The 13550-nt window shown below is 37.4% G+C and overlaps 1 protein-coding gene and 1 pseudogene across 1 annotated transcript in view; one reads left to right on the forward strand and one right to left on the reverse strand.

Moving 5' to 3' along the window:
• VPS45 (vacuolar protein sorting 45 homolog) overlaps positions 1–13060 on the reverse strand; it is a 70902-nt gene extending 57842 nt beyond the window's left edge. Inside the window, exons 1-7 of the mRNA XM_046000009.1 lie at positions 12919–13060; positions 12152–12286; positions 8991–9051; positions 4567–4646; positions 3207–3275; positions 2948–3085; positions 1703–1813 (exon numbers count right to left, since the gene is read on the reverse strand). Of these exons, the coding sequence (XP_045855965.1) occupies positions 1703–1813; positions 2948–3085; positions 3207–3275; positions 4567–4646; positions 8991–9051; positions 12152–12286; positions 12919–13011 (687 nt within the window). The 5' untranslated portion in view covers positions 13012–13060. The remainder of the gene's footprint in view (positions 1–1702; positions 1814–2947; positions 3086–3206; positions 3276–4566; positions 4647–8990; positions 9052–12151; positions 12287–12918) is intronic.
• On the forward strand, positions 701–1044 carry LOC123946716 (annotated as a pseudogene).
• Positions 13061–13550: the final 490 nt, after the last annotated feature.

Below are 13550 nucleotides of genomic sequence, written 5' to 3' on the forward strand. Positions count from 1 at the left end.
TAACACGAAGACAAACTGGGAAGAAACTGAACTATTAACTATGTCTTTCCCTATGAATTCAAAGTCACTATTAATAAAGCCTCTACTTTGTATGAAGTATTGTTCTTTTACTTGCAGAAGAACAAACACAGTAAGACAGAGTCTGCCTTGAAGGACTGTGTGAAAACAACCAAAGGTACAACATGGTAAATAAAGCAAAAGACATAAGAAAGACAAAGTTCTGCAGTAATTTTATGGAGAAAGAACACGTCTGACTAAAAGAATAAAAGGCTTTAAGGAGATGTTTTGAGTGGTTTTAAAGAAGAAGAATATTGATAGGTGAAAATAGGGAGAGAAGGTATTCGAAACATTCCAGCATTTAGGCAGAAGTCACAACATGAATAAAATGATGGCCAGAAACTACACAACATATCTGCAGAGTAGTGAGCTGTAGGTTAAGGTTGGACACATATTGTGAAGGCTCTTGGATGCCAAGTTCAGGAATCTGTATTTAAGCTAGTAGGCAAATGGGAACAAATGAAGATTTTTAAGCCAGGAGTAGTAAGATCAGAACTGTTCTTTAGGAAAAATGATTTAATAACATTGTGTCTATGAAATATATTAGAGAAGAAAGAAATTAAAAGAGGGGAATCAAGGCCTGTTTCAGCCATCTTGGAGCCTGTGGAGGTCTGCTGGGAACAGGACTCCTAAAATAATAAATATGCCTGGAAGGCTATGGTATAAGGCCATTTTTGCTGGGTATAAGCAGGATCTCCAGAACCAGAGGGAGCATACAGCTCTTAAAATTGAAGGTATTCATGCTCAAGATGAAACTAAGTTCTATCTAGGCAAGAGATGTGCTTATGTGTACAAAGCAAAGAATAACACAGTGACTCCTGGTGGCAAAGTGAGCAAAACCAGAGGAATCTGGAGAAGGTAACTCATAATCATGGAAACAGTGGCATGACTCACTTCAAATTCTTAACCAACCTTCATACTAAGGCCACTGGACATAGAATCCATACGGTGCTATACCCTCAAGGCTTTAAACTTATTGAAAAGTAAATAAAAGTGTAGATTTGATCTCGTATAAAAAAATAAAATAAGGGGTGCCTGGGTGGCTCAGTTGGTTAAGCGTCTGCCTTTAGCTTGGGTCATTATCCCAGGGTACTGGAATCGAGCCCTATATCAGGCTTTTTGCTCGGCGGGGAGCCTGCTTCTCCCTCTCCCTCTGCTTGCTGCTCCCCCTGCCTGTGCTCTCTCTCTTTCTGTCAAACAAACAAAAAAATCTTTAAAAATAAAATAAAATAAAAATTAAAAGTGAGGAATGGGTCAATGACTATTTCAGTATTCCTTTAAGAGATTAGGGTCTACACAAAGGTACTGGCAGTAGAATGGAAATGGATGAATGGAAAGAAGAATGGAATACTACAGATAGACACTGTAAAAGGAGAAACTACAGAATCCAGAAGTTGTCTTGATTGGGGTGAAGGTGGTGGCAGAAAAAGACAGGAAAGATGAGGCAGCAGAAAGAACCAAAGATGACTGTGGCTGGAAGACTAGAGATACCAAACTACCAGGAAATACAAGGCAAAAAAAAAAAAAAAAAAAAGCTGAAAATAAAGAGGCAAGTACATGGACCACTCTGTTCACTTCCATATCTGCATTTTGATGAATACCACTTGAAATCATGCTTCTATTATGCTAATAAAGGGTTCTGCACCTGGTTTAGCAATGGGGTGATGGCATCATCACAACGATCTAAAATAAGCAGCAATGGAGGCACCTCAGTCCGCCGGAATTCAAATAGTTCATATTCTTTAGTTATTACTTGCTGTGAATGAGAGAGAAAGATAGTTTGGTCAACCAATTAGTTGGTAATGTAAACATAAATCTTTTTTTTAATTAACATATAATGTATTATTTGCCCCAGGGGTACAGGTCTGTGATTTATCAGTCTTACACAATTCACAGCACTCATCATAGCACATACTCTCCCCAATGTCCATCACCTAGCCACCCCCTCCCACTCCCCTCCACTCCAGCAACCCTCAGTGTGCCTGAGATTAAGAGTCTTTTATGGTTTGTCTCTCTCTCTGGTTTCATTTTGTTTCATTTTTTCCTCTCTTCCCCTACGATCCTCTGCCTTGTTTCTCAAATTCTACATATCAGTGAGATCATATGCTAACTGTCTTTCTCTAATTTCACTTCACATAATAATACCTTCTAGTTCCATCCATTTTATTGCAAATGGCAAGATTTCATTTTTGATGGCTGCATAATACTCCATTGTGTGTATGTATGTATTTTGTGTGTGTATATATATATATATATATACATACATATATATATACACAAACACAAATAATATATATATATACCACATCTTCTTTATCCATTCATCTATTTATGGACAACTGGGCTCTTTCCATAGTTTGGCTTTTGTGGGCATTGCTGTTATAAACATTAGGGTGCACGTGCCCCTTCAGATCACTACATTTGTATCTTTGGGGTAAATACCCAGTAGTGCAATTGCTGGGTCATAGGGTAGCTCTATTTTCAACTTTTTGAGAAAACTCCATACTGATAAACAGAAAATTAATACATAAAAAACACATTTAACAATAGTTCTTTGCACCCTCATAGGCCTTCCGAAAAGGATTCAAAGGCTTAAAAAAGTTTGGTAGCATCTTGTTTAAGAGGTTAGGATTTAAAACTCTACTTTACAAATGGCTTAATTGGATCAAAATAACTATTTAACTTATTTAGCTTGCAAATGTTTCTTGAGTTAAGTCTAAAAATTTTAGTCCTAGTTTGTTGCTTTTTTTATTACAAAGATCTACCTCGTTGCCAATAAACCTAACACATCACCCCTTTGGTTGTAGAAAAATATTGCTATAGTTTCTGAAATATGATAAGGAAATGAATGGTCTTGATGCTTTGGAACTGGGGATAGGGAAAGCCATACCTTAACACATTCTGCAAGTCTCTTTGCTGCCTCTGATGAAAGCTGGTAACGAATCATGGGACATTTCTTCAGAGATAAAAGGAGAGCTGTCAGTCCTTGAGTTGTTCTGGATAGCTGGGTTGGATCCCAACTTCGAACCTTTTTGTTAAAAATGCATATTCAGAGAAAATATTTGAATTTTTTCTTACAAGTCCAATTACTTGCTGAATTAACTCCCACCTGATAAATAAACTTATTTTTTTATCCTTTTCTTCCATACCTGGCAGCAACCCAAGATATTGAGGGAAAACAAATGTGGATTCACAGCAATATAATCACCATAAAATTCCTGCAAACAAAGCACCAAGATCAGTCAGTTATTTCATAAATTCCAACTGTATTGTACAGCAGTATTTTCATATATGATATGATACTATGTGGTATAATCAAATTTGAGGAAATGTAGGTATAAAAGAGATAAAAAACTGATCAATTAATAACTGTCTAGCAATAGTCAATGTGGAAGAATAAAATAATTATAAAATGGCAGTAATAATAATAATAATTCCTCTAAAAAGCCAAAAAGTTGTAGAAGTGTGTACACTACATTTCTGGAGACCTCTGTGCACATTTACCAATTAGTAAAAATAAGACACTGCTATAGGATATACAATGTTACACACAGATGAAAAAGAACTTCATTGTTCAGTCTATTCTTTTTTTTATACAGTGTATTAACATGAGGGAGAATATGTTTTAAAATAGGTCATTCCTTTTTTTTATTATTATTATTTATTTATCACTTAGCACATCCTTTTGAAAATCCAAAACTTGTTTATTTGCTGTCCTATTCTATTCTTCTGTAATTTATGAGGTGATAAATGTATTCAAGAACACGATAGCATTAAAGAAGTAAAAGGTAACATGACGTGTTTTTTAATTTTTTTTTAAAAGACTTTATTTATTTATTTGACAGAGATCACAAGTAGGCAGAGAGGCAGGCAGAGAAAGAGGAAGGGAAGCAGGCTCACTGCTTTGCAGAGAGCCCGATGCGGGGCTCGATCCCAGGACCCTGGGATCATGACATGAGCCGAAAGCAGAGGCTTTCACCCACTGAGCCACCCAGGTGCCCCGACATGACATGTTCTGATGTGATGTATTATATAACATGCAGAATATTTAAGAGTTACCAAGTTTTAACCTAACAACAAAAGTCTATTTTTTACTTCCCAGAGCAAGATAATCACAAACAGAACTTTAACAAACCTTTACTTCCTATTCTTTTCCAATCAGACATAGCCCTGTAATGAACATTCTTATAATGTGGTTCAAAAAACTAGCATAGAAAAAAAAAAGCTAGCACAGAATATATCTGACTCTGTTCCCAACCCTGTGAAACTCTCTCTATCCATTCAGTAGGATCCAGTACCAGTCCAATCCCCATACTCCCACTGACTCCTTTCTGTTCCTCCTCAATTTGATACCTCTTGCAAACTTTCTGAGTATAGTTTGGTGCAATGCACATTTATAATGTCTGATCAATAGCCTCCCTTCTTTTGAGACAGCACCTTTCTCATGTTAGATTCAAATCTTTAAAAAGGGCCAATATAAGAGATGTGTTGGAGGACCAATATATTTACCTGAACCTCAGCCACAACTTCCTGTTCATCAGCTTCAGCTAATGACTTCACATCACTCTTGCTGATCACATTACTGAAATCTGAAACAGACATATGAGTTGTGGCTGACTCAAAGGAGATACATCACTTTTGCTCCAATTAGACATAAAAGAGCCTAATGATTAAGTGAAGTTTGGTATACATTGTGGTATATGTCACAGTCGAACACCTTTGAACTGAAATGAGTAGCACAAATATATTCAAATCCATAAATTCATAATACTTCAAAAAAAGACCACCATGTAGGCATTGGAGGATGCCAGGGAACCAAATCATTATACTGAAAATAGCAAATAAAGGGAAAGAAGTGAGTTTTTATTCTTTTATATATAAACTGTACCACAGGTAACCAAATAGTAGATGAGGAGAAATTTCTCCTTATGGAAATATTCCAGCTAAAAAACAAAGAAGGAATGATCATGACAGAATTAAAACATCTTCATTTTTATCAACCACTAGTGGATCAATGGATGGACATAGGCCTTGAGCATCAACTGATGCTAATATCACAATAAGAGACAATCAGTGAAAGCACACAGCACTGACTATGAAATATTCTTGCCAAGAAGAACTCAAATCTATATGCTGAGCGAAATAAGTCAAGCAGAGAGAGTCAAGTATCATACGGTTTCACTTATTTGTGGAGCATAACAAAGAACATGGAGGACATGGGGAGATGGAGAGGAGAAGGGAGTTGAGGGAAATTGGAAGGGGAGATGAATCATGAGAGACTATGGACTCTGAAAAACAACCTGAGGGTTTTGAAGGGGCGGGGGGTGGGAGGTTGGGGAACCAGGTGGAGGGTAATAGAGAGGGCACGTATTGCATGGAGCACTGGGTGTGGTGCAAAAACAATGAATACTATTACGCAGAAAATTTAAAAAAAAGAAAAAAAGAAGAACTCAAATCTAAATATAATTAAGCTCCTATATACAAGTACCAATCAATAGAACTAAAGGGTAGGGGAATATTTTATTTATTTGTATATTTATTTACAAGATTTATTTATTTAGAGAGAGAGGGAGGACACATAGGTGGGAGGGACAGAGGGAGAAGGAGAGAGAATCTCAAGCAGACTTCACACTGAGTGCAAAGCTGAATATAGGGCCTGATCCCATGACCCTGAGACTGTGACCTGAGCTGAAACCAAGAGTCAGTGCTTAACTGATTGTACCAACCAGGTGCCCCAGGAATATTTTAAAATGCAAAGAATATGTTAAACTACCCTATTGGGATGCAATCAGCAAAACGCAGGCTGTGAGATACTATAACAGTACAATGTAGTTTCTTCAATAAATAATTGCACTGGAGAGAGAGAGAGATCGAGAGAGACAGAGAGAGGAAAAAAAAACACCTATAGAAGATTAAAGAAACTTAAACAACATATCAATTAACAGCAATGTGTGGATCTTATTACGATCATAATTCAAATACAAAAACAGTGAGGGGTGCCTGGGTGGCTCAGTGGATTAAGCCACTGCCTTCGGCTCGGGTCGTGATCTCAGGGTCCTGGGATCGAGCCCCGCATCGGGCTCTCTGCTCCATGGGGAGCCTGCTTCCTCCTCTCTCTCTGCCTGCCTCTCTGCCTACTTGTGATCTCTCTCTCTGTCAAATAAATAAAATAAAATCTTAAAAAAAAAACAGTGAGAAAAAAACAAAACTGTAAGAGAATCTGAAATTTGAACACTGAGTATTTGAAAATAGGAATTATTTTTCATTATTTCGATATGTATAATAATGGATTTTATTTTTTATTAATAATGGTATTTTGTAAAATGAGTCCTTATCTTTTAGATATGCATACTGAAATATTTAGGGATGAACTCATATGATGCCTTAGATGTCCTTTAAAATAACACTGGTGGGGGAATAGGCAATAGTATAGCTAAAACAAGAAAGACCATGGGCAAAGCAACTTTTGAAATTGGGTGGTGGGTACACTGGGATTTATTACACTATTTGTATATATTTGAAGACTTCCGTAAGAGAGGTTTTTTTTTTTTAATAAATGAAGGTAGGAACCTATTAAACAAAATATTTAGTAGACATAGAAAAAAATAAAATTATAAAAAAGATGAGCAGAAGGCCAATATAGTGTTGATATGAATTGTGTTGAAAGTTTATAATGAATGTAATCACTACATATAAACTATTTAGTTTATTTTAATCAAATAAAATTGTGAAATTGATTGCTTTACCCAAGTCCCAAGAGCCTGTTTTTCCTAGGCTTTAGTGCTACTTTAATATATATCATTTTCTTCTTCTACTTCACAGATTCACAGTGCAAATCAAACAACCTTTAGAACCAGAAGAAAAGACATTACGTTATTGGTTACTAATTTCAACTGCTGCCTCAAAGAAGGAGACTTTCATCTCATGACCTACTCAATTTTAAACTGAGAGCACAAGAAGTGATTCCATTATATGTCTACTTAAATTTGACAGCACAGGGAATCTCTCATATATTCATGTGTGTGTACACACACATACACACACGTCTCTAAGTAGAAGTTTCTACACTTTCCTAAGTATCTAGCTTGTGACCATCTAAAAATACTGTAATGACTACACACTCATTAGAAAGGCTAAGATAAAAAATAAGGGCAACACCAAATGCACGTAAGGATACAAAGAAACTGGATCACCTGTACATTGCTAGTGGAAAGTAAAATGGTATGGTCACTCTAGAAAACATTTAGCAGCTTCTTAAAACACTAAACATGGAACTACCATATGACCCAGCAAATGCTCTCTTGCTCTCCCGGACTTATGTACTACAGAGAAATGAAGACTCATGTTCACACAAATACCCATACACAAATGTTTATAGCAGCTTTATCTGTAGTAGCCAAACCTGAAAACAACTCAGATATCCTCCAATGGGTAGCTAAACAAATTTTGGTATAACCACAGAATACCACTCAGTAATAAAAAGGAATGAACTATAGATATATGTCACAACCTCGATGAATCTCAAGAATGCTGAGTGAAAAAAGCTAATCCCAACAGGTTATATACTGTATAATTCCATTTATGTAACATTCTTGAAATGACAAAATTATAGAAATAGAGAACAGAATAGTGGTTGCTAGGGGCTCATAATGGGGTTGGGTGGGAGGGAAGTGCATCTGGTATAAAAGGGCAATATGAGAGATCTTTATGGAGATGGAAATGTTTTGTATCCTAACTGTATCAATGTCAATATCCTGGATGTGGTATGGTACTATAGTTATGTGAGATGCCACACTGTGGAAAACGGGTTTAAGAATAAATGAGATCTCTGTATTATTTCTTACAACTATATGTGAATCTACACTTGCCTCAAAATAAAAAGTTAAATTATAAAACTAAGCCTGTGACTATTAGCCAAAAGGAAAACAACAAAAACAACACCACTAGGGTGGCAGAAATTAATTAAATTGCCAATTTTTACCTCTTGAGTTTGTTGTAAGGGCTGAATGAAATAATTATATGAGAAAGTTCTTTACAAAATACGGTCTTACCACAAATGTTAGTTTTTGGTACTATTATTTAATTGTAGCATATAGTGTAGAAAGTAAGTACATTTTAGAGTATAATCTAAACCCTAAAACTCCAAAGCCTTCAAGTAAGCATTAAAATTTTGCAATGTCCTACATACTGAGAGTTAAGGTTTATCCTTCCTTTTGGAAATGGCACCAAATAAACTAGACTTACTCATCCCATGAAGATCAATCATGACATCTAGAGGAAAATGGATGTAACTTCCAAAGCAGAATGTGTTACATCAAAAAAAAAAAAAAGATCATATAAAATGTAGAGTAACCACAAGCCTAGTTTATTTCCAGGACTCTGTCTTCCCCTCATTTCCCCCCAAAAGGTATAATACATAAGAGATACCTACTGGATGACTTGTACTTTTAAGTATTATATAAAGTAGCAAAGAGAAGTGGAATGATTTCATCTGGTATGATGTAAAGTAAATCTCTGCTTTTCCAACAAACTCAAGCATATCCTCCTCCACATAAAGAAATCAGCTTCTATGCCTCAGTTTATAAAAGTGTAACACAGGAATAAGTATACACTTTTTGCTTTATTTCGTTTTTGCAGAGGTGGATGTGAAATTTGGCTACTTGTAATTTTGACTCATAAAGAATACTGATAGGCAAAGTAAAACTTAAAAAGTAATTTTTACCTAATCAGTCAATGATGAAGAAAATCCCACTTATCTCTCTAAAACAGAACATTGGTTGGTTACAGGACTTTTAATACTTTGAAAGGATATTAAAAAAATCAGACTCATATAGTGACTGATTCAGTTACTTTATTAATGATATGAAGCGTCCAACAGAACAAATTAGCTAGGATACAGTTACATGATGGAATAAGTGAAATAATATACTTACAAATAAAGTATATACTGTATTTTGGTCTCCGGAGCTCTTGAATCAGATAATCCACATTCTCCTAGAAAGGAAACAACAAATAAACAAATAATATGTGAGAATTGTTTAACTAAAAAAATAATAAATATTGTTCATTGATTTATTTAAGTATTTACTGAGAATCTACTGAGTGCTGAAGTCTAGATTTAAGTGTATGTTGCAGGGATAAGGGCTGGAGGTGAAAAAGAGTTATGTTAAATAATGATCTGGAATCATCTATAATATTAATGAGCTGCATCGTCGTGGCCAAATTAAGATTTAAAAGTATTAAAAATACAAATGTTGAAGTACAACATAAAACTAATAATAATTCTGCATATTTGCCTCAGGCCGCTTGTCTATAAATTATTCATCAAATCAAAATTCTTAGATAGAATATCAAAACGTATCTAGTTCTTTAAAAACCAACATTCAAGAGAAAATACACTGAACTGCATTCACTTTGACTTTTAACTTACTGGGACCTAAGACTGCACAACTGTAATGTTTGTGAAGTATTTGCAAACAGTAGGCTAAGATTTAAAAACAAAATATGGGGGCACCTGGGTGGCTCATTCAGTTAAACATCTGACTTGTGATCTAGGCTCAGGTCACCATCTCATGGGTCATGAGATCAAGCCTGGTGTCAGGCTCTACACTCAGTGGGGAGTCTGCCTGGGATTCTTTTTCTCCCTCTCCCTTTGCCCCTTCCCCCCACTGATACTTTCTCTCTCTCTCTCTCGCAAATAAAATAAATATATCTTCTAAAAAAGTAAAATATGAAATTTATAAGTTAAAAAATTTGATTTTTATATGGCCAAAACATAAGAATTCCAATTATACAAGATCATAATGCAGGTTTTATCTATTTTTGATACTATGAACACGGTTAAATTTCAACATGAATTTGGTCCCTATCTAAACATGATATGCAATATAGTTTTGAATATTTAAAAAAATCATACATTTCCTTAAAGAACTAAAAGTAATATAAGAAATGCACATTGCCTATTAAATGGGAAAAGGTTTTGAAAACTCATTTAGATTTAAAAAATTTTTTTTTTAAGATTTTATTTATTTATCTGACAGAGAGCACCAGAGAGCACTAGCAGGGGGCACAATGGGGAGAGAGAGGGAGCAGACTCCCCGTCCAAGCAGGGAGGCAGATGCAAGATGCGAGGCTCAGTCCCAGGACCATGGGATCATGACCCGAGGCGAAGGCAGATGCCTAACCATCTGAGCCACCCAGGCGCCCCAGAAAAGTCATTTTTAAGAACACAATTTTAGGGGCACCTGGGTGGCTCACTGGGTTAAAGCCTCTGCCTTCGGCTCAGGTCATGATCTCAGGGTCCTGGGATCGAGCTCTGCATTGGGCTCTCTGCTCAGCAGGGAGCCTGTTTCTCCCCACCCTCCTGCCTGTTCCCCCCCACCCCCATCTGCCTCTCTGCCTACTTGTAATCTCTCTCTCTCTCTGTCAAATAAATAAATAAAATCTTTTTAAAAACACACACACACATTTTTAGTAGGGCACCTGGGTGGCTCAGTTGGTTAAGTGTTTGCCTTTGGCTCAGGTTATGATCCCAGGGACCAGGGGCCTGGGATAGAGCCCTGCATTGGGCTCCCTGCTCACCAGGGAGCCTTCTCCCTCTCTCTCTGCACCTCACCCTGCTTCTGCTTGTGTTCTCTCTCAAATAAACAAATAAAATCTTAAAAAAACCCTGACATTTTTATTTTCAGAGTGTATCTATCTATATATGTATAAAGAGGTTCTCTAATGAAAAAATCTTAGGAAATGATGGACCAGATGATCTCTAAGATCCCTCTCAGCACCAAAATTTCATGAGCTATAAATGTGAAATAACTGGAAATGACTATAACACAGTATTAATGTATTCATTAATTTAAGAACTATTTATTGAGGTCCACCATGTAGAAGGCACTGGAGACATAATAGTGTGAAAAAAAAAAAAAAAACCAGATACCATCTCTATCTCATGGAGCTTACTGCTGGTAGGTGAGACAAATATTAATCAAACCATATACAATTTCAACTATGACAAGCAAAAGGGAGAAGAAGATGGTGCTGTAAGTGCTAACAAGAGGAGGGTTTGACTTGGTCAGCAAAACCAGGGAAGATCTGCTAGAGGAAGTAGAGAAGTTCCAAGCAGAGGGAAAAGCCTGTGCAAAGGTCCTGTGGCATGATGGAATAAAGTGAACTGAAAGATTAATGTGGCCAAGAGCAAAAGAGGCAATGGTTTGAAGTGAGGTTGTAGGAATGACAGGAACCAGACCACACAGAACCATAATTAAAGAGTTTTGCCTTTAGCATAAAAACAACAAGTCATTCAAGGATTTCAAGTGGGGGTGACATGACATGACATGACATTTATATTTCAGAAAGTACATAATATACAAGAATGGTAAAAGAGTGCTCTGGAGTTGAAGATCATGTATATAAAGAGAATATACAAAACAAGGTTGAAATACTATAGGAGTTTTATAGGAGGACTCAACCTAGATTTAGAAGATGATGGATGAAAATGGACAGAAGGCTAAAGAACCTTTAATTAGGGGAAGAGAACAAATAGAGAAGAGGAATGAGCATATAGAGGGATGATAAAAAGGCCTAGTTGGCAAGAGTGGAGGAGAAGAGATTTGACACAGGAGGCTGGATACATAAGGGCAGACCAAACCAGCTAAAGGAGGGATCTAAGGGCTGGGCTACTGAATATTGATTTAATCATGGAAGTAAAATTGAGCCATTATATATATCTTCCTGTGCATAGATGTGAATAAAATGATACAGACTCGAGATATTGGTGTAAGTACATAAGTATATAAGATTAAGTGGCAATGGTGTTCAGTGTGATGGGTATGGTGGTTAATCCAGAAATTAAGTGAAGTGGGTCTCTGCTAGGATAGTTAGTGGTCTAGGAAGTAGCTGGGAATCCAAAAGGCATCTTGGAGGAAAAACTGATTGTAAGGAGTAAACTGAGAGGTGGAAAGCAGGAGAGTCAAGGTTATAACTCTGATGAACCAGGTTAATTATGATGCCACAAATGATAATACAAATTTATTTTGCTTTCTTAATGCTTTCATATCAGAGTGCTCTGTGTTTGCCTGGGCAAATGACAGCTCAGTACCTTGGTAGGACGAAGAAAACAAATTGCTTTCAGGTGTTTCATGACCTCTCGATTTTGAGAATCAATGCGTTCAAAAAGGTACACTTCCTTCTGAAGAATCTCTGATTGTGTGTATACCATACTCACTATGCCAGTCTGTAAAGAAGAAGAATTAACTAATCATTATGCTAGTCAAAATAATACAAACAAGCAGCAACACCTAAGACTTAATTTTTTTTCCATTAATACTTGGCTGGATAAGGCAAATACTAACATGTAGTAACATTTACTGAACATCCAAAACATGCAGGTAATGTATCAGAATGAAAAACATGTTCTCTCTCAACACACACAATCCATAAATTTAAAAAAAATTTTTTCCATCACCTTAGAGTGTGATTTCTTTAAAATAATTCTGTGACCAACAAATAATAACCTGTCATCTCAGCTTGAGCACTAACAGCTTTATTTTAAAAACAGAACGCTGACTGGAAATAAAAGTCTTCCAAGTGTCCTGTCTCACATATTATTTCTTGGCAGAGACATTTAGGAAAGGACTTCTGATTCCAATAACTTGTTCCGGGTAGATGAAGAAATCTTTGGTGGTAGTTACAGCTATTTACACTTCAAACCTATTAGACAAGCTTTATTACCATCTTTTAGTTCCACACAGAACTGACCCTCGCTTCAAAACCTTTAAATACTAAATCCTACAGCGGAGTGGGAGTAGCTGTTATAAGGGAGGGAGAGCTCCCTCACAAACAAATACTGAGCAAAAGCAAACTCACCGTCTCTTTATCCATGAGAAGTACTTTCATACCCGGTCCGCTGTCCTCTATCATTTTGGAAACGTACTGTTTCACAGCAAAAACCACGTTCATGGTGGCGAACTGACAGGTTAACCCTACAGCCCTTCCCGCCCCCCTTTTTCTTGCTAAATTAACCCCCGGCTTGGCTGGGTCTCAGCTGCTTCCTCCCGGGCGGGCCTTGGCTTCCGGAACTCCGGGCAGCTACTACGATGCTGGGAGCTGTAGTTCCGCTGGACGAGGCGGGTGAAGGAACCTCCCGACTGAATGGAAAAATCCAGCTGGGACCCCCTGGGTCTCCGCTCTCGGAAGTGATTCTCTCCCCATCTCCAGCCAGGAGCTGTTTGAGATCTGGACCCAGACCACGGCGGGCCGTGGGGTCCGGGCTGCCCCGGCTGCCCCCGCTGCCCCCGGAAGTCTCTCCTGCTGGCTTGGAGAGAGGGTAGCCGCTCGCGTCGTGGAGGAACTTGGCGTAAGGCTGACTTGGAGGCAAAAACCGCAGAGTGCAGCCGTGGTCACTGTTTGCCATTAGGTGAAGGATGAAGGGAAGAGAGCTGGCGTAATGCTCCCGGCCGCTCGGGAAGGTATTTGCTAAGTAATGGCTGAGATTTGTC

This window comes from Meles meles, chromosome 1 (genome assembly GCF_922984935.1).
Source record: "Meles meles chromosome 1, mMelMel3.1 paternal haplotype, whole genome shotgun sequence".
In the NCBI taxonomy this organism is placed as follows: Eukaryota; Metazoa; Chordata; class Mammalia; order Carnivora; family Mustelidae; genus Meles; species Meles meles.